At 34.7% G+C, this 21813-nt stretch overlaps 1 protein-coding gene across 1 annotated transcript in view; it reads right to left on the minus strand.

Annotated features, from left to right (window-relative positions):
• Positions 1-21813, minus strand: part of SEMA3A (semaphorin 3A) — a 471231-nt gene that overhangs the window by 74821 nt on the left and 374597 nt on the right. The window contains exons 7-8 of the mRNA XM_043588730.1: positions 17427-17520; positions 8350-8469 (exon numbers count right to left, since the gene is read on the minus strand). Coding sequence (XP_043444665.1) covers positions 8350-8469; positions 17427-17520 — 214 coding nt within the window. The remainder of the gene's footprint in view (positions 1-8349; positions 8470-17426; positions 17521-21813) is intronic.

Below are 21813 nucleotides of genomic sequence, written 5' to 3' on the forward strand. Positions count from 1 at the left end.
TTATGGTTCCATTCCTTAAAATTCTCGCATAACATTATAAAGCCAGCTAACATCAACTAAACTGTTTTGTTTTGGTAAGAGCCATCACTTTTGCAAATGCTTTATATGAATTCACTCATACATAATCCTCATAACTACCTGACAAGGGAGGAAATATCATTATTTACATTAGAAAAAGGGGACATGAAGCACAGAAATCTTTTTATCTGCCATCTACAGTTGCTCAGCTCTTGACCAACTCAAGGAGTCAGGCTCCACAGACTCTGCCCTTTTAACCACTATCCCAAAGGTCACCAATGATGTTCACACGTGAAAAAAAAAAAAAAAAAAAAAACAAAGCTGAGCTGTGATAGAGCAGGATAAACGATTTTCCTAGCATTCTCAAAAGCAATCAATGTCTTCTTAATTAATTCTGGAAAAATTGTTAATAAAGAATTAACCTAATGATTTCTTTCCATAAATGACGAATATTGCACTTACTAGAGCTAAATTAACACTTGGAAAAACTTGGTTCATCATTTCATTACTTCTTCTGCTAATTTCGTTAAGCTTAATTTGATTAAAATGTTATTTGCTATTTTAATACTAAAGCTAAATTTTATTTATTCTTGATGTACTAAATGCTCCATGACAATAATCAACTAAAACAAAATAACCTGAGAACAGATTAAAAAAAGGCAAACATCACCTTCAGACAGGTTCACTGTATTAATCTGCTAAATGTGCATTATGTGCTATGTTGGGAGCCTGTAAGCAAATGACAGCAGAAGCAACCAAAGCTGTCATGAACATTTACTGTATTATCAGATACTATTCTTATTAACCTACATGGACTGTCTCATTCATTCTCGGTACAACGGTATAGTAATATTAACCATGTTTTACAAATCGTAACTGAGTGATGAAAATAAGTAAATTGCCTCCTATGTCATACAGGTAGCAGATGGAGTACCTGGGATACAAACACAGTCAGTTTAACTCCAGAGCCTGCAAAGCAGATTGTTCAAGAATTTCTTACTCGGTATTTCCCAGAGTGTAAGGCAAAGTGGTAGTTCCCATGATAAATACAAGTGAGTACCTATGTGCTCTTGAGATTCAAAGCTGAAAAGATTAAAATCAATCAGTAGAGTGGTATGGTTAAATGAAAAAGAGAGTAAATCTGAGGACAACCAACTATTCGATTAGAGTATGCTAGTGTTTAACACTGGAGAAGTCATTTAGGATCAGAAGATAAAGGACTTGACAGGCAGCAAAATCTGGATTCAATTCACTTGTAAATTGAGAGATATAAATGATTTTTGAACAGGAAACTATTGTGATACCCGTAGAGCTGTTATTAGGGAGCCATCTGACAATGGTATCTAACAAGGAAGAGTATATATGGCTTAATTTTGTTAGGTAATCTAACAAAATTAAGTGTAAACAATAATTTATTGAGTGAAACAATTTTTAATCATCAAAAACTACATGCAGATTTTTTTTTGTCCTAAGTTTAAGGATTTCCATTCTTGGCATGTTTATGTGATTTGGTATTTGTAAAAATAAACAGCACACCTATTCTCATGAGTCAACATTTCTCCTTAATTCAGGATTCATTTTATTGGGCATGTGAAGATGACACCTCACGAGACCGAGTATATAAATGAGCAAACACTTCACCTACATGAAAAGACAGTTACTTTATAACATTTTACTGTTTTGATATTTTTTGAGACATTATAAATTAAAACCTTCCAGTCCGAAAGCTCCTGAAATCTACCACTATGGAAGTATTTGTGTCAAGCAGACATCTAATAATATGGCAACTTACTCTTCCCACTAAGAGTGATTAGAAGGTAACAAGTGTTTTGTGTTTTTTTTTTCCCCAAAACTATCCATGCCATTAAAATTCAATGGCATCACTTGCTGTCATTCGGCTTTATCTGGCTAAAATCCTTTAATTCGCTAGCCCCTGCTGTTGGGGAGCTCTAGGCTCATCACACTTAACCTCTGCCTAGGCTTCTCAGAAAAGAATTTGTTTCAGTCCATTCATAGTTTCAATAGTTGAGCAAGCCACACGCAACTGCACACTGGTCTTTTACCCTGAGCACACTAATCTGATTGTTTTTCCACTCTACAAACTCTGGGTCAACAATCAAGCTGCCGCCAGAAACTAATTAATTTGCAAACAGGCTTCTGTTTTCACAGAGGGAAAGCTTTTGAGAGCCATGTCAGAGAGGCCGGTCACACCATGGTTACACGCATTGTCATGGCATCCACTTCTTTGGGTAAATCTCTTGCTTGATGTCACTGCACACATGAACCCAGATTACCCAGTCAGCAGTAAATCCCTATTGAGGCCCACTGAGCTCTGAATGTAGTGAGGCTAGAAGAGGAAATTGGTATAGACAGGCTCTGTATTCATTAAACTGATGGTAAGACTAGAGAGAATAATGTTAAAAACCAAGAAGGAAAAAGGGGGCGGCTTCAATTTAAAGAATTTTCCAGGATATTGTCTCATTTTTCTACATTTCCATCGATTTTAATTTCAAAAGTGGGATTCCCTTAAATAAATGTAATGATATTTTGAAATGTTACTTTTCTACTCTCATAATTCACTGACAAATTTTGAAATAAGTGGTTCAAAGTGTGTGTCTAATACGCCATACTGGAGAGTTGTACCAGTTAAAAGTGATTATGTTCTTTACACAAAATGTGAAATAGAAAATAGGTCCTCAGAAAGGGAGACCAAGTAAAATTATATTTTGGTAACTTTTTGCTCTTTATGAAAAGAGAAATCATATTTAGTGAGTTTCTTAAATTTATCATCATTTGCACAGTAGAACAATTTCATGCTGTGTATGTATTTTTTAAAAAGATTATACTTCTGGGGGGGAATGCATTATTTATCAGGCTTAACATTTTTCTAGGTAATAGATTCAGGAGACAAAACCTCAGGTGACCACTATGTTGTGTTTAGGTACAGACTGTTTTTAAATATTATGTACCTTTGCTTCAGCATAATTTCAGCAGAAATAATAAAAAATACTATAATTTTTATTTGTGACTCTTTACATTGATACCTCAGAATGTTTAATGAATAAGAATATAATTCGTGGGAGATGTAATTCAAAAGTTAAAAAAAGACCGTATCCCTGTTGCTTTTTTATAGGCTATGAAAACAAAGAGGACATTTGTGGTTGCTGTTGTTGTTTTAACTGAACGGTCACTCAACTTCTATGATACTCATCTGTCCATATAACCATTAAATAAGGCATCCAGAGGGCTTTTTCCTCCAAGGTCAGCAAAATAATACTGACTTATGTAAGCCAGGAAATAATTCAGAATGGCATCGTTAAGAAGTCCGACATTATACAGAGCCAGATAATTCATTTTATTATTAAAAAAAAATCCAATTGGATACTCTGACAGTTTATGCCTTTGAAGATGGCAGAATTAAAACAGAGCATGGAAAGAGTTGTACAAGCGATTTGAGATTAGGTATCTGGTACTATGTAATATTAATTTGTGCTCTCATGGTTTATTTGCGGTCACAGTTCTTGGTTCTATTTTCAGAAAAACGTCTAGTGGAGAAACTTGAATGTTCAGAGAACATGGAAACTCCTAGTGCACAACCGCAGAGGACAGCCACCCCGGTAGTGGTGGCACAAGTGAAAGGAGGTGGAACGATGACCTGCACACCGTTTCAATCACAGAAAAGAGCAAGGGGGCTGGTCTAGCCACGGGCACGATCCTGTGAAGAAATTCCACTACAAGAAAACAGGTCTTCCTGACATGAGTGGGAAGGCCTCACACTCCGGGCACTGTAAATAGGCCAGTTTGTGCTCACCGGGCCTTCGCTCTCTCAGGGAGGCATGTGGTTTCGTATATTAAACCTGACTTGGACTGCCCTTTCACCCTGACTCAAATATAATCACTCACAGAATGGGTCTGAGGAAGCTTTCTAAGCGTGCTCCAGCCAATGGAAGTGAAGTACAGGATACTGAGAAAAATCACATTTATTAAGTGCTTACTATATGTCGATTGTTTGCCTAGAACTTTTTTACACATTATCACGTTGCCAGTTTTTCACTACTGTAAGAGGTAATCCCATTAAAAGTAAAGGCAAGGTGAAGCTTACTGTAAAGACTGTAGTCTTTCCCCCATTTCATATTACGTCCCACCATCAGTCCTAGACATAAACAATACTGGAAACAATGTCCATCAAAAAGAAAAATACGAGTGGGTTAGAGACTATCTGCTCTAATGAATGGTTAACACATATAAGTAGGTAGCAGTATTTACATACCGAATGGTTAAGAAATCATGACTGCAACAGCACCATAGACTTAGTTTTCTGACTATGAATATATAGAGAATTTTCACACTCTTAGTAAGTTGAAATTGGAAGTGAAGTTTAAATGAAGTTAAAATGACATAAGATGGGGAGAATTTATAATGTACAAGAAACAAAACGGTGAATTTGGGCACATCGTGTCAAACTCAAACCAGTACATGTTTTGAAATCACAAGTTGTTCTAATACCTAGTAACCTTAAACTAGGGGCTAATTAAAAAAATCATATTTAAAGCACAGTTATGTAAAAATCAACAGATTCCTCCTCTTATGTTTCTTCATCAAAAATTGTTACTCATTCCGGGGCACCTGAGTGGCTCAGTCAGTTAAGCGTCTGGCTTTGGCTCAGGTCACCGTCTCACGGTTCGTGAGTTCGAGCCCGACGTCAGGCTCTGTGCTGACAGCTCCGAACCTGGAGCTTGCTTCAGATTCTGTGTCTCCTCTGTCTGCCCCTCGGCCGCTTGCACTCTATCTCTTACATGGTCTCAAATATAAACATTAATAAAAATTTTTTTAAATAAACAAAATTGTTACTCATTCCTAATTTTTCCTATTAAAAGGAAACTAAATTTAAACCTTGATTGATACTATAAAAAAAGGTAAATTTTAGTTGTTATCAAAATACTGGAATTCTATTTAAAAAATATCAAGATATTTTAAGATCTAATTCTAGGCAACCATTTTCGTTTATTATTTGACTTCAGCAGGAATAAAAATTAAAAGTCACCTAAAATAGGGCAACTGGTGCATCCGAAATAACTGAATAGGTCTGAATTGATTTGAGAAAAGAAAAGTAAATCTTTTTCTTTGAGTAAAAGAAAAACAAAATTAATTTTAATAGGCCCAAAGACATTCCAAAAAGTACCTTGCTAGTATTTTTTACTTCTGTCAGCACAAATGATTGTGTAGTCTATGCTGATGCCTTAGACTCATTTATTTTATGCATGAATATGTAAACATTATGTTTCCAATTTTATTCTGGAATGGCATTTAATTTCATGAGGCCTGTGATTCACACAATCCCTTGGTTCTATCTCAAATGTGTCCGTACCCTCCATCTTGCAGCAGTTCTGGTTTCTGCACCCTGTCAAATGTAACCTTTGTGCTAATTTGGTAAAATCAGTTCTCACGTTTAGTGCTGAGAGACTGATAACCGAATTCTCAAATGAACTACACATTTGCAAGATGAAGTACAGAGCTGTGGACAATGACTGCTTTCCCACAGTGTAAATTCTTCAGACTCAGCTGTCAACATGTAAGTGTGCAACACAAAAGCAGCTTTAACTTGATGACTTTTTTCCTCCAAGGCCATAAAAATGAAATGGATACTATAGTCTCCCTTATGTTATTCCATCTTCTTGGATTTTCTTTCGCATTGACAGTGAAAGCCTGTATGCCCTTTAGAGTTCTTAGTAGATCAAAGTCTCCTTGCTGAACAAAAAAACAAACATTTTTCCCTCCTACGTAACTATTTCGGTTTGAGAACAGAGCAGATAGCAATGTTGAAAGAGGTTTTTTTCCCACCATTTTGCCTCCATACAAAGACCAGGCTTAATAATTGACAGTGGATATTTCAAAATTACTCCTGAGATTTTTAGAGTTTGGTTCTTTTATAGTTTTATACAGATAGTATTATGGTGATTTCAGCATCTTTTCCTTTCCTTGGTGAGGCCGCTAATTTCTCATAAGGTCACCCACTATTCCTCCTATGACCCCCCCCCCCAGAATGGATATTTGACTATATGTCCAAACCCTTTTGAACACCACAGTGTCTGCGCTCAATTATGAATGATTTGAGGCATCATCTGCATTGAAGAGAACAAACAACGGGGAAGTGCTGTCAAACTTACTAAAAACTTGAGAGAGCAGGGAACAAGGGAAACTAAGAGAAGTGACTCTTTAAAGAGAAAGGGCTACTTAACAATAAGAAATGCTGCAAGAGATATTGTCCATATGGAGAGACTGATTTAAATAAAGTGTATAGAAAGTTACCAGTTATCACCAACTGCTTTTGGAGAAGCAATTTCATGGACTCAAACTCAGGTTTAAAGTTGGCTAAAGGCAGCATAAACTTCCCTAAATGGACTTAGATGCATAGGGACTTCATATCACACCATGATTAAAGGAAGGGTTTGGAAAGAACAGACAAACAAGTCTTCCATTGAGGGGAGAAAATCACGGAAGGAGAGATAAAGACCGCAAAAGAAATGTACATTGGGTAAAACTATGAAAACAATATCAATACAATTAAGTGGAAAGGCAGCGTGGTCAAACATGGAAGAGGCACACCACTCATTAATACATAAAAAAAATAATAGGATGATCAGAAATGTTGTTGCAGGAGGGCAGAGATGCTGAGCTAATGGGAGGTGTGTTTTATGTTTTCAGTAGTCACTTTAAAATAAGAGACATTTCAGGACAAAGATTATTATACACAACTCACGGTCTCTGGAAGTTTCAATGAAGCTCAACAGCAGAACTGTGATCTTTCTCTAACAAACCAATGAAAGAGAGAGGTGATGAAAGGAATTTTGGGTTCCAGGAAGGGCAGGAAAAACAAGTGTGGTAGAAGTTTGAAGAATGAGAATATTCAAGCATCTTAATGAGAACTTAGACGGTAACCCATGAGCTCCATTCTTGTTAATGAGGCAAAATAAAACGAGGAAAATTGTATTTATTTATTTTAGGCATATAAATTTCTTACATTTTCTCCTACACTAAATTTATTTACATACTAAAAAGAGAAAGAGAGTAAAAAAAAGTATCTACTTGATCAAGTTGAAGCCAGTGCCTGAAGTTCAGGAAACTGGGTTCTTGTTACAAATCTTCTACTACTAGATTAGATAGAATCTTAGATAAAATATTAGTCTTAATTTCTTCACCTATAAAAACTGAGAGAGAATTTAAGGAAGATGAAAAGAGAATAAAATGAAATAATATAAAGTCCTGGGGTGCCTGGATGGTTAAGTTGGTTGGGTGGCTGACTTCAGCTCAGGTCACGATCTTGCAGTCTGTGAGTTCAAGCCCCGCATCGGGCTCCATGCTGACAGCTTGGAGCCTGGAGCCTGCTTCAAATTCTGTGTCTCCCTCTCTCTCTGCCCCTTCCCCATTTGTACTCTGTCTCTCTCTTTCAAAAATGAATAAATATTACAAAAAAATTTTTACAAACAATAAAGTCCTTTGAAATTTTGAAAATATTAATGGAATACTACTTGGCAATGAGAAAGAATGAAATATGGCCTTTTGTAGCAACGTGGATGGAACTGGAGAGTGTTATGCTAAGTGAAATAAGTCATACAGAAAAAGACAGATACCATATGTTTTCATTCCTATGTGGATCCTGAGAAATTTAACAGAAGACCATGGGGGAGGGGAAGGGAAAAAAAAAGAAAGAGGGAAGGAGGCAAACCATAAAAGATTCTTAAAAACTGAGAATAAACTGACGGTTGATGGCAGGGAGGGAGGGAAAAGTGGGTGATGGGCATTGACGAGGGCACCTGTTGGGACAAGCACTGGGTGTTGTATGGAAACCAATTTGACAAGAAATTTCATATTAAAAAAAAAGAAAATATTTTCAACATAATGTTATTAGAATTACAATTTTTTTTAAATGTTCAGTAACGTATGATGCTCTCAGGGCACTATGAGAGACGTGGAGAAAAAATGTACTACACGTTGACATCTGTCGTGTTGTCCATGTAAGACTGGTAAGCCCTCTTATCTTTTTCCATTGCCTCCCTTCCGCAGCTCCAACCCAGATCTATTTCTTTCCACAGTTAACTGCTGAGAAACCTCAGTTTTGGCATGAAGCAAATATTTTCCTCAATTTTTAATCTCATCTTGCTCTGTTTTCCCTATTTTCTCACACCCACAGTCATGAAGTCACTAGCTCGAGTTTAAGCGCATACTAAATCTCAAGTCACACTGTTGGTACCATACAGGGAAAGTTCTCCACTGACTACGCCAGTTAAACGTGTTACGTAACATGCTTGTGCTCTTGCACACACCACCTACCGTTGAGCCACCTGGAATCATGCTGCTCTGTTCTGATTGGGTGATGGTGCCCGAGAGTTCTGAAGATCGCAAAATCTCGTCCCATAAAATCAGCTGCGGTCCCGGAGTATAATTCTCCATCTACGTTGTGACAGAATAAAACCACATACATATACTTTAATTCAATTAAGGAAAGAAAAACAAAATGAATCAAAAGAAGGAAAGTCTCAAGTTATGACCCCGCTAGAAAGAACACAGATATGCTATCTGCATCATTATGCAATTACTCATTTTTATTCTATGTCTTTGTTGAAGAGTATTTTATTATGAGATCACTCACTGATTAAGCATCTACTCCGTAAGTCCTGACTTCAAATAACTGAGTAAAATATGGTTCAGTAGACATTACTAAGACCTAACATTTATTCTTTTCTACTATGATGCAAGACAAAGTGCAAAATACAGAGGTGTAAAGCTACTGCTGTTCTAATATCCTTATTTATTAGGGTAGGATATCACTGTAAAATCTTCTATGGCTTTTAATTTAATGGAAATTAAATTGTCAATGTATTTCCTTTTCAGTGGTACCTGAGTTAGTAAGATTTTACAATACTTTAGAAAGAACTAGTATTTTCCTCAACAATAATTTTTTCTTGCTTTTATTTTTGAATGTATCAGGTGGGAGAAGGGTTCTTAGTAAAAGTTATCACATAGTCTAAAAATATGTCCATCACGTAGTTTCATATATTAAAGAAATGTATCTGAAGAGGAGGAAATTTTGATAAATATAGGTCATAATCTCCATAGTTCAAGATTCTACTATGTTTTTTACTCATTTTTACTGAAATTAAATCAACTCTAGGTCAGAGTTTAATAAATGAGGAATCATAATCACAAGATTAAAAAAAAGGAAAAGAAAAAAGGGAGGAGAAAAAGAAGTTAATATTTACTGAACACCATTCGGTGTTTGCTGGGGAGTCATGCACTGGCTGGACACTTTCCAATTATCTCATTTAGTTCTGTCAACCACCGTGTGATGTAAATGGTATCCCTACTTAACAGTTCAAGAAACCCAAGGTTGCTCAACTGATGACTAGGATAGTAAGGGTAAAAGTTCAAACTCAGGCTTGTTTAATCTCAAGCCTCTTACACTAAACCATACCAGCTTTTAATAAACTGAAGGTTGTATAAAAATTATATTTTCTTTCCTTTAAACAGAAAATACCTCATATTATTTCATCTAGGAAACACAGTATTGCCTACTTACTTATAATGAATTATCAGCAAAATGAAACAAAAAATATGAAATCATCTTTAAATAAAATTACCAGTAAATTTAATACTATCTTGCTGATCATTTGGATAAGTTAATGTTTCTGAATTCAGTGCCTTGAAAATTAATCAGAAAATAAAATAGGCATAGATAAATTATAACTTAAACATTTGTATAACACTATTATTTCCAAAGATTTTCATATTTATAATGAATTTCATATGTATATTGAATATATGAATCAGATTTCTCATGTGATATTCTTTGTTCACACCCTCAATTCTCACTTCCACATGAAGGTTTTATAATGAAAACAGGCATTCTCAGTGGTCCAACTCAAATCAGTTCCTTTGGTACAGCTTGTGGTTCTCTGAAGTGTCTCGATGCACCAACCTTTGGATGACGTCCAAGGCAGTGGAGAAGAGTGACGCAGAGAGAATCAGTGCATAACCCCAGGTTATAACTTGAAATATTACTAAATGACACCTTATCTTATGCACTTTTAGGATAGTGATCATTTACTTTGGGTTGTTGTGAATCAAGACAAATAAAAAATGATGATGTGACAATATATTAATGAATGGTACTCATATAACATTCTAAGCTGTCATAATATGGTATCTTTGGGATTTAAAGGCATCTTGTATTCTCTTCACTTAATTAAAATATCAAGTTCAAATCTGACCTCTTCTCCCCATAATAGTTGCAATAATATTTTATCTGCCCACAAGGTAAAAAATAAAGCTTTTTTTTCTTTCTTGTTTGTTTATTTATCTTTACTTATTTATTTTGAGAGAGAGAGAGAGAGAGAAAGAGAGAGAGAGAGAGAGAGATAGAGAGAGAGAGCGTGCACAGGGGAGGGAGAGAGGGACAAGGAGATGCCCAAGCAGGCTCCATGCTGTCAGCACAGAGCCCGAAATGGGGCTCGATCCCATAAACTGTGCGATCATGACCTGAGCCAAAATCAAGAGTTGGATGCTTAACTGACTGAGTCACCCATGTGCCCCCCAAACAAACCTTCTCAAGCAAACATTCTATGAATGAGCTACCTATGAGTTTCAAAGGTAAATGTTTATTGTCTCCTTAACTTTTACTTATATTTAATCACTATAATACTTTTATTAAGGTTACTTTTTTATCTTTTTACAAATAATTAATAGATGTAACAGATTTTTAAACTTCAGGTAAATTATTTTTCTTGAGATGTGTGAAGAAGGTGGTACTAATTAAAAATGTGTTGTAATAGCAGCCTAAAATGTTCATGTTAATTTCAAATATTTTCATGTTGTAACAGCTCTAATAGGATGCCTTGTGTCTTTACCTTGAAAAATCAAAAGTATTAAATTATTCATTGAACCTCACTGCCCTCTCAAACATGTGTTAGGTGATAAAAATCAGGAAAGGTGAAAAGAGAATCACCAAAAGTGAAAACTGAACAATTTCATATCAGAGTGTAGTCAGACAGAACATGTCCAATAGCAGGTTTAATCAGAAATGGAAGAGTAAAGAATGTCATTAATTATTCTTTTCTGGGGGGTATGCCTGGGTGGTTCAGGTCATGATCTCATGGCTCATTAGTTCGAGCCCTGCATCGGGCTCTGTGCTGACAGCTCAGAGCCTGGAGCCTGCTTCGGATTCTGTGTCTCCCTCTCTCTCTTCCCTTCCCCCATTCACATTCTCTCTCTCTCTCTCTCTCTCTCTCTCTCTCTCTCTCTCTCTCTCTCAAAAATAATATATTAACATTAAAAAAAAATTTAATATATTTTTATGTCTCTTTGACTTATTTTATTACATAATTGGAAATTAGGAGATTTAAACCCTTTCCCTCAATCTTTTTTTTTTTTTGCTTGTTCAGTGTGACTAAAATCCATAATTATGGTTGCTATTATGTGTAAACTCTATTCACAGGAGAGCTGAAATAACAAAAACACCACCAAAAGAAAGTGTTACTTAGATATATAGAGGTATTTGCTTCTCTTACTAATATATGTACTTGTTTTATAACTTACACTTTTTATCCACTCCCACATAAGGAAAGCAAAAATCAATACAAATGAAGGCAAAGGCAGAAAGACTGATTTTGTTTCCTTTTTTGACAATAGATAAGTAGGCCATTTAGAGAAAGCAGAGAATTCTTCAGCAGGAGAGTTACTGATCAATTTAGTACTAAAAACAGAATTAAAGAACGGACTCAGAAACCAAAGGAAGTTTGCAGTTTAGGCACCAGTTGCCTCCAGTCATAGGAAATTCCCTCCCACCTGAATATTATTTTTAGCAAGAGTCATCTGTGAGCTGTAGGGCACCAGACGATTAAGAGGCCGTGAAGGATACATTCTCATATTACCAATGTTCAATATCAGTAACTTTTTAAAGTAATATATATTTTAATAATTTTAATAAATATTTTAATATTTTAATAAATTTAATAATTTTTTTTTTATTTTTAGAGAGAGAGAGAGAGAGAGAGTGCATGAGTGGGGAAGAGGGACAGAGGGAAAGAGAGAGAGAGAAAATTCTACGGACCCCAATGCAGGGCTCGATCCTATGACCCTGGGATAACGACCTGAGCCAGTATCAAGAGTCAGATGCTTAACCAACTCAACAACCCAGGCACCACAATATCAGTAACTGTTTTTTATACCAGGCCTTAAATCAGAATTTCTGCTTAGATGTCAACTCTTAGCAGGGATGAATGCTCCACAGAAATTGTATCACACATTTATTAAGCTGGCCCAAATGTACAGGTGTTAAAATACTCTACTCTTGCATTTTTATAAGCAAATAAATAATAATCAACTTAGAATATATACTATTTAATAATCTTGTGTATTTCCACTATGGATTAAAGACCTAGTACCTTTTGTGGCTATATAAAATGATCTAATGAAAACTGAGTATAAGAAATTTACTATACCTCAGTTGGCTTATTTTTGAACAAGCATGTTTAACAAAAAAAAGTCACCTCGCCAACTTCCTTTGCAGTTTCTAGGTCATTAATGAAGTTATCAAATTGTATGTTGATTCTTGGGCATAGTGCTAATTTTCCAGTTTTCTGACCCTTAATATAAGTCTTCTTGAAAATCTGAAGTAGTAGATAGGTAAATGTTATCCTACAATGATTCAAATAGCATTATGGTTAGGATACATATTTTTTCCGTATATACTAAGCTACTAGTGAAATAAAACATGAAATTTATCCAATTTTATTAAATTGCTGGTACAACAGTGTACTCAATGAGTTGTTATATATATCAAAGTGGTTGTAGATACTCTAATAGTTTTTAGTCTCTACAAAAAACACCCTATAGCAAGTCTGATGTCTCAAAAAGAACACATCAGACTAAGAAAAACTAGTGCTGACAGATGTAACTAAGAACCTAAAAACTGTCAACTATGAAAGTTGCTAGTTGAGTATACTGCCATTCTTCCTTAACTGTAAGCCTTCTAAACTGTCTCTAAGGAAAGCATTCTTTACTGAGATGAACAAAAAGTTGAGTGAACTGCATTTCCACCATGGCAGAGTTACCTGAGAAGCATGTGTTGAAAACAAAAGTTCATATGTACTCTGGACTTTATGTTCACAGCTCAATATGAAGTAAAAATGTGGCTTAGATCAGTTAATGTATTGGATTACAATTCCTAAGAAGGGTGTGGTGAGAAGTAGAAGGTAGAAAAAAAAACATTTCCTGATGAAACTGCAGCATTACTAACGCAGGTGTAATGTGGGACATGGATGTTGAACAAAAATCAAACAAACCTAAAGACAAGCCATTATGTTGTTAACACCTTAAGTAAATTCCACTCACAGAACAGCACAGTAATTAGAAACAGAGGAAAAATAAATTTATGTGTCTCTCTCTATTACATGGATACACACACACAGACACAGATACACACACACACGCACACACACACACACAGTGCATGGATGTAATCCATTTCTTCAGAGTAAAAAGGTGTGGGAATAATTTTACATTTTTACATTTACTGAACATCTTCTCTGTATGAATAAGTATAATGTGCTGGCTTTGTTACTTATATCGTACTTTTAAAACTAACATTTTTAAGTAGTTAATATGTGCATATGGCACAAAATGAAAAATATAAAATTTATAAGGTATCAAATCTGTCTCTCAGACTCTCAGACTCCTTTACAGCAACCACTATTACTTTTTTTTTTCTTGGTTTCCACTTCTACATATATTCCAGAAATATGTAGGCATTCAAATGTGATATGCTATTATATTGTCTTATTTAGTTCTCACAACTAGCGGAATTAGAATGTCCATGCCATTTTACATATAAAGAAATTGAGGCTCAGAGAGGTTCAAATAATATTTTCAATTACAGTTAATTAACTTAGGGAGTACCTCTTTGATCTAATACCAAGTGAGAGCATATTCTAATGTCAAATTACATTCTTTCCTGGGGCAAGGCAGAATTCTAGCTTGGGGAAACAGATCATAACTAAAAGTCCTAGACCCTTGCCATAGATTTCAATAATATGATTTAGTGATGGATTATTTCTAAATTATTAGGACTATAATGCCTGGAGAAGACTTCAATAAGGAAATAAAACTGCTTTTCAAATTGACTATTGCTTTTATGTCATGAAAACGTGAGATGACACTTAATTAGTGAGGAAAATACAAGATTTTATTCTTGCAGCCACACCTGGCATTTCTTCTGAGCAGGGGAGAAACTGCTATTCTTAATAAAAAATAAATAAGGTCATTAAAATATTTACAGGTAGATGAAATAAAAAATACTTAAAAATAAATACTGGAACTATTTCATATTGACAAAATGATTTTTATTAAAGGAGATTTGAAAAATTAACTTTACTAAGGTCATTTAAAAACTTAGGACCTGTTACAGGATTTGGAGACTTAATTTAGTAGCTATGCATGGCTAAGGAAAGAATCCATATGTTTTGTGGTCATCGGCTTAAAAACCATTTTGAAAAGAAGTTATACTAAACCTTGACAAATTTCATGAACTAATTTTTTAAGCTGTCATCTGGCTTTAAAGCTTATTATTGGTTGAAACTGCTTACTAGGGGGACTAGTGACATAAAAAGTATCTGCTGTCAGGATTCAGCTAACCAGTTTATAGGTGGTTTGAGCCAAACATGAAACTTTATTTCCTAGTATTGGGAACAGAAACAGCCCGGGACAACCTTGAAAATTTCTCTTATGTGCTGAAATAAGGAGAATATATTCAGTCTTTCGGGCAGACAGGCTTTCCCAACAGGCAATCTCTGACACACAATGTACTACCTGTATATTTCAGAGACAGTTCTTACTGTTATACGTAAAAGTTTGGGAAAATATTCATGTTGAAAAAACTCCATTAAATCATCAAGCACTCTTTTTAAAAAATCACAAGAGAAAATGCCAAAAAAACCCACCAAGGGGAATTAAGTGTACTATGAGAAGAAGAATTTATAGTACAGTTATAAGGAAAGCAAGTAACAAAGTCACAGCTCTTGAATGAAAATGATGTTCCAGAGATTTTGAGGGATTTTCATTTTTCTGTACCTTGCTATTCAGCTGATTCAGAAATTAATTTATGTGGGCTTGAATAGTTTTCCTTGTCAATAAGCACTAAATACCTCTAAATGTTACTCAACTATTTGACCATATCAGAGAGGTGAGGTCTGGATTTCCATTTGAAAGCTGCTTCTTTTTTAGCCACACATCCTTTCCTTGATTCATGAAACTTCCATCATTCTCTTTTCCTTTTCACAACCCTAAACAGCTTTTTCAAAGAAATTCTAATATAAAACCAAAACTATGGAGTTTCATATTCTTTGTGGACTTGTGTGGTTGCATACCATATGAACTATGTAATACTTACTTGTCATCATCCTTTCTCGATGGAATATTAAAATAAATAATCAAGCAAATCCCCACTGAGAAACATACCACAAATTAAAGCTGCTTTAGGCACGAGTTAACATACTGCTTTTTGAACAATATCTATCTTTTTTTCTTCAGTATGCAATTTAAATAAGTACAGGCTGCAAGTTTGCGCAAGGTAGAACTCCTCCCCTTTGTTTAAGACAACTTTCAAATTTCTGTGTGTGCACTTAAGGAAGTTATCTACATGTAATCACTAGGCCAGCTGTGAAGAGGAAAATTATAAGTGTGCTACGTTTGCTGCATTCCTCCAGGTCTTAAACTTTTGTTAAAATGCTTCATGAATGTATCAAATGGACTGCAATTGTCTACATTTGAAAAGCAATAGAGGAGATAATTCATGTTGAACTGTTCTCACTCTTAATAGAAAAGAGATCAGAGATCAGCGGAACATACTAGTAAACACTAGAGAATAGTGGTAAAAATAGATCTCCATAGTTAATGCTGTAGTCAATATGACTAGAGTTTATTTTGTTAAGTAGAAAAAAAAGTTATTTTTTAGAAGCAAAAGACTGGCAAAATTGAACCTTATGACATATCAAATAATAACCTAAATTTACTTTTTAAAAATCTAGATTTATTATGCAAAATTCAATTAGAAATGTTATGCTTGATAAGTTTCACTACCATTTTTGTTATGTTATGAAATAATTACCTCCTACATTTTCTAGAAAAGGAAACAAAAAAAGGAAAGAAAATGAAAGTTATATAATTTCTACATGATCATATAGAAAAATGTATTCAGGGGGCGCCTGGGTGGCGCAGTCGGTTAAGTGTCCGACTTCAGCCAGGTCACGATCTCGCGGTCCGTGAGTTCGAGCCCCGCATCGGGCTCTGGGCTGATGGCTCGGAGCCTGGAGCCTGTTTCCGATTCTGTGTCTCCCTCTCTCTCTGCCCCTCCCCCGTTCATGCTCTGTCTCTCTCTGTCCCAAAAATAAATAAACGTTGAAAAAAAAAAATTTAAAAAAAAAAAAAAAAAAGAGAAAAATGTATTCAGGAACAGACTAATGACTCAGAATCTTTTGTGTTTTTGTTTGTTAGCACGCCTAAAAGTCCAAAAAAAGAAAAAGAGAAAAAAAGAAAAATTGTTTAATGATGTATCACCTTTTTTTCACGTGTTTATTTAGTGGTAGTCTAAAGGTGATTAAAAGTATGTGGAAAGAATTCTTTATTTTTCAACACAGACTAAAGTTTTCTCCCTCTTTAGCTTACTCCAATCTTTCTATCTCCATCCTTTGAAGTATGACTAAGGATTCCCCACCCATCTGCACTGCTGAAGGAAAAGAAGAAAGAAGACAACCAGAAAATGATGGTTAGAGGCAAGTGTAGAGGAAATACATTAAATGTTTTGTTAGATTAAAAAAATGGCGTAAAGCAAAAAACAAAAAAAAGATGAATAGTGAAGTCCTTCCTTCATTTATTCGACGTGACACAATAGGTTCTCTGAGAATTGTATGACCATTAAAACTGTACTGATTAAGTTATCCAAATGTTGAGAGTGTGACAAATCTTGTAATTACAATGAACAAAGATAGACAATCTCATTCTTTCCTTCTGACTTGTCAAAATTCTCCCTTGAAACTCCTCTCTTATAAAAAGAAAACCAAAACGACTTACTCACAGATAAGAATTTTAAAGTCTTAGTGGAAATGTATGGTGACAGCGCAGGCAATTTTAAGGACACGTATTAAACCATTTTGATTAAAAAGAATCACAGACCAAACAGTACAATAATCAAAGCAGCATTTAGTATTTTTTTCTTCATTTTCAAAATATTTTAAAATATCTCAACTGGCATCCTCCTAAAATAGTTTGTGATTAGTAATGGAAAATGTTGGTATATAAAAAGGAACAATCTGGTTATTATCTATAGAAAATTCACTGTTTAACTGTTGACCACGCACCTATTAAAAGAGATGCCGTCAGCAGTTTAGGGTCATATGGACTCTTCCCACGGCCATTTTCAAAATGGGAGTCCTCCAGCTTAAAAATGTTATCCTGTAGAAAAGAGAAAGAAGGGGTGAATTTATTTAAAACAAGAACTATGTTAACATACCTGTTAATCAGAGAGAGGTTGAGCATTTGTGTCTACCATCAAGAAGTATTATTTGTGTAAACTTTAGAGATGGCAAAATAATTTAAGTGGATTAAAACCAACTATTAGTGGCCAAGCATTTACTTGCTCAGTGATTATTAGTACCAATTAGCATGTTTCAGGTAATAATGTACAAATGAATTCTAAAGAATGAGACCAGTCGTGATAAGAATAGAGTGATCATTTTTATCACATAGGTATGCCAACCATGACCCTAATGGCTCTTGAAGGAAAGAATTTTAAATTTAAATGATTCTTTTTCTTCCTTCACATAGAGGAAAATATAGCAATTCACTACATCAGATATCTAGAATAAGACAGATTATCTTACTTTTCTGTATGTACTTTCCAGAAGGAAATGCTAATTAGCCATAGCAGTCACTTGACCCACTCCATCGTTCCCTCAACTTTTCTGTTTATGTTTCTCGAGCATTTTTAAATTACTCACACTAGAAGGTGGAAGATACCTGAAACTATCTTTCTCAATTTCTGTAAGTGTGAAATATCACACTGTATGTTATGGAAGGTGTTGCCTGAAGGTAGTGTCATCAGAACAATAGCACAGAGGTGACATATGTTTATCACAGGAAAATCTGCTCAGCTGAGGCTCAGGTACCCAGAAACTGGAACATTTGACTACATACAGAAATAATCACAAGTACCACGGTAGAAAATATCCAGAAAGCACTGCAACAAAAGCCTTAAGGAAGTAAGTAACTCATGACTGAGACCCCATCTCAGCTACAAGTGTCTAGCTACTGAAATGTCTATGTGACCATGGAGTAAACCGGGGAGAGGGGTCATTTCTAAACCCTCTTTTTAGAACCAAATGCTCTGGGAATTAATTAGGTCAGAATATACATGCTTTTGCCAGTAGCACATTAACTTGTCCACACGCTGAAATAAAATAGCTTTTTTGGCAATTTCTCTACAATTCACATAAAGTATTTTCTATCTCCTTAGAATAATAAAGGGTATTCATTTTATGGCCAATAAAGATCACTTTATTTAACATTTAATATTTCTGATGGAGCTAATGGCAGGGTTTCAAATCATGACTCTTAAAATTCATTTGAGTTAGAAAAGAAGAGAGAAAAAGGAAGCCAACCAACAGTGTTTTCCATCTTTATTACTGTGAGTGAGAATTACTGATTTTAGCCTTTTTTGCAGTGATTCTGTATTTGGTAATCAGCTATTCCCTAGTTATGATGGTTGTTTAGCTGAGTTCTGAAATACACAGAGCACAAAAATTTATGGGGTTTCTCAGAATTGTGCTAAGGTGCAGTGGGAAGGGCAGTGAGTCAGAAGTCAGGCCCACCTGGCTCAATGATTAGCTCTGTTATTGTTTTGTCACCTATTAATGTCTCTGAGCCCTAGGTCTCTAAAAGTCAATGGCAATAGGATATGTAACCTCACGTTTAAGGATTGAAGAACTGAAACAAAGCATTTTTGAGGCAGCAAAATAAAAAAAAACACACAAATTATTTTTACTTTAATACTGTTCATATAACCACTATAACCAAAGATTATTCAAATTTAGCACATATCATTATCATTATTATAAACTTTCCTAGTATAATTTGAAAGAAATATTACTTTAAGACAGTTATGTGAGTTAGAAAATTATAAACCTATTTACAGATACAAATTTATCATAGGCACATATGAAAATTATAATATGAAACTTGACATACGCCAAGAAAAAGTAAGAAGAATCTCTTGAGTATTACTTAGATTATTTTGATAAAAATTAGGTAATAAACCAAAATTTTCTCAGGAAAAGATACACACTCTGTTGCCACAAATCACAGAAAATGTTATTAAAATTTGTATGATTATTTCTCACAATAAGGAAGCAGTAAGGAGAAGTGATGGTGTGGCTGAAAATACTGTTATAAATATTATTATAAATTTCTTGTCCTCATAAGACATTTTATGACACTGACAAAGATAGAGGAGCCATCCATCAAAGTAGGAGTCCCTGAATGTCTGGGATCATGTGTCCAAGTTAATAAGACAATGCCAAGGTAGATAAGAAGTACTTCCAACCTCATGTTTAATATTTGATTTACAAGGTAAAGGATTAAACTTCATAGAAGAGAGTTTAAGCATGTCAGTTATGGTTCGAGAGAAGATGAAAAATTACCTTTTGCCACGGTGTCCGATAATGTGCTCAAAGCTGGCCTTCTCCTTTCCCCTTTTTCCTTTAAATGTAACTCTTACCCAAATTTCTGGGTATCCATCATGTAATTCTATATTCTTACACAGCTTTACTAAAGAGTAAAACATTGAATTTCCTTTCCAGCCTACAGACAAGGGAGCCTGGAATAAGTATAATTCAATTTCTGAATAGGAAGGTAAAAGACTTTTCTTACACACAACTGTTTATAGTGTAAAATTCATACCCATTACATATAATAATGGGGTGCAAAGGTATTGGTATCAGACAGAACCAAGTATTATCCCGGATCTTTCTTTTATTAATTCTGGGCCTCAGGCAACTCCTACACCCTTCTGAAATTCCAATTAGTATGCACTCAAAAAATATTCATTAACTTAATTTTTCCATTGTCTATAGTTGCCACAATAAAAACATTCTTTCCTATATTGATTGATATCTCTTGCGCCACATTGGGAATGCATGCCTATATTTTCACTCGTAGAAATTAGGATAGCTATTGAAAATATATGTAAATGCCTTGGACTCCCAAGATGCACTGAAAATCTTTCTTATGTACAACTAGATCACAGTCTAGTTCAAAAGCTTACCTGAAAAAAATATCATGAATTATAGTATGTATAACATTTCTCAACTAAAATACACTATCCTTTTAATATGTCTGATGTGATTCATAAGAAACAACTATAATGCTGTTTTTTGTCTTGTAAGCAAGACCTATTAGATGTGTGAAGATAATAACCCGTTGTAAAAGAAAGAAAGAGAGAGAGAGAGAGAGAGAGAGAGAGAGAGAGAGAGAGAGAGAGAGAGAGAGAAAGAAAGAAAGAAAGAAAGAAAGAAAGAAAGAAAGAAAGAAAAATAAAAAGGCTCTGTGTGTTAATATAACTGAAGAATAACACCCTATGTTGTCATATGTAACATATCACATAGACAACCGTCTGGCTGGGCTTAGAAGGGCTTTTGAAATCTGATTGCTATTCAATGATTTTCTGTTTTAAAAGTATTATATAGATCACACATGTAAGTAATAAGACCAGAAATCCTAAGACCAAGGTATACAATTAAACTTCATAGCTTCTATGTCTTATTTGGGCTGAGGTGATTTTCATTTTTAGAAATCCATGAACAAAAATCTAGCTGCATGGATTCTAATTGCTTTAGCAGATACTATGAGCATATCATATAAGTTATTGGGCTATATTTTATTACATGATTGCATCAGTTTTCAGCAACTATTTTTAGCTTTCAAGACCACTCATTCCCCTTTGTCTTTTGGATTTCCTGAATGTTATTAGACTGTGGTGAGGTAAGGCATTAGAGGAAATAATAACTGTGCTAATGTCTAATCCAAAGTCTTATAAATTATAAACCATTGGTGACATCATGGCAATAAATTTCCGAAATCTCAATCTTCCCCAAGTAATAAATTTGGGGCACAAAGTTGTAATTTTAGTTGTTTTATTTAATGATTAAAACATAAATGATGTTTGTAAAAAAGAAAAAAAAGGAAAAGAAAATCCTACATATGTGTGACAGAATGACCATTTTGGGTGGGAAACTAAATAAAATTAAGTCAAACCAATACTTGGAAAGTATTTAAAAACATATACTATTCTATTTTCTTTCAAATTGCTCTTTCTCCTCTCTTGCTCCTTGTAAAGGACACCTTGTTTGCCAGTTATACTGAATTATCAAAATTTCCCTGGTCACACTATTCTTTTTCTTATCCCTGCCTGAGACCTCTTTCTTCTCTACTCACTTACTCTCAGCCCTCAACCCCAGGGTGAACTTCCTTTCCTTTAAGAGTAAATTAAAAAGTCTCTTCCTAGGAGAAGTCTTCAGAGATTCTTGCAGATATAATTTATTAGCTTCCTTTGTGCATATCCTAATTAACAATACTACGCAGGCAATGACTATATTGGCTTCAGCAAAGACGGGATGTAATAGGATCTCACAGGAAATATTGTGGCATGGTGTATTTTGCCCAAAGGAGATGCTTTTGTGGATCAAATTCATC

The sequence above is a fragment of the Prionailurus bengalensis genome, chromosome A2 (assembly GCF_016509475.1).
Source record: "Prionailurus bengalensis isolate Pbe53 chromosome A2, Fcat_Pben_1.1_paternal_pri, whole genome shotgun sequence".
In the NCBI taxonomy this organism is placed as follows: domain Eukaryota; kingdom Metazoa; phylum Chordata; class Mammalia; order Carnivora; family Felidae; genus Prionailurus; species Prionailurus bengalensis.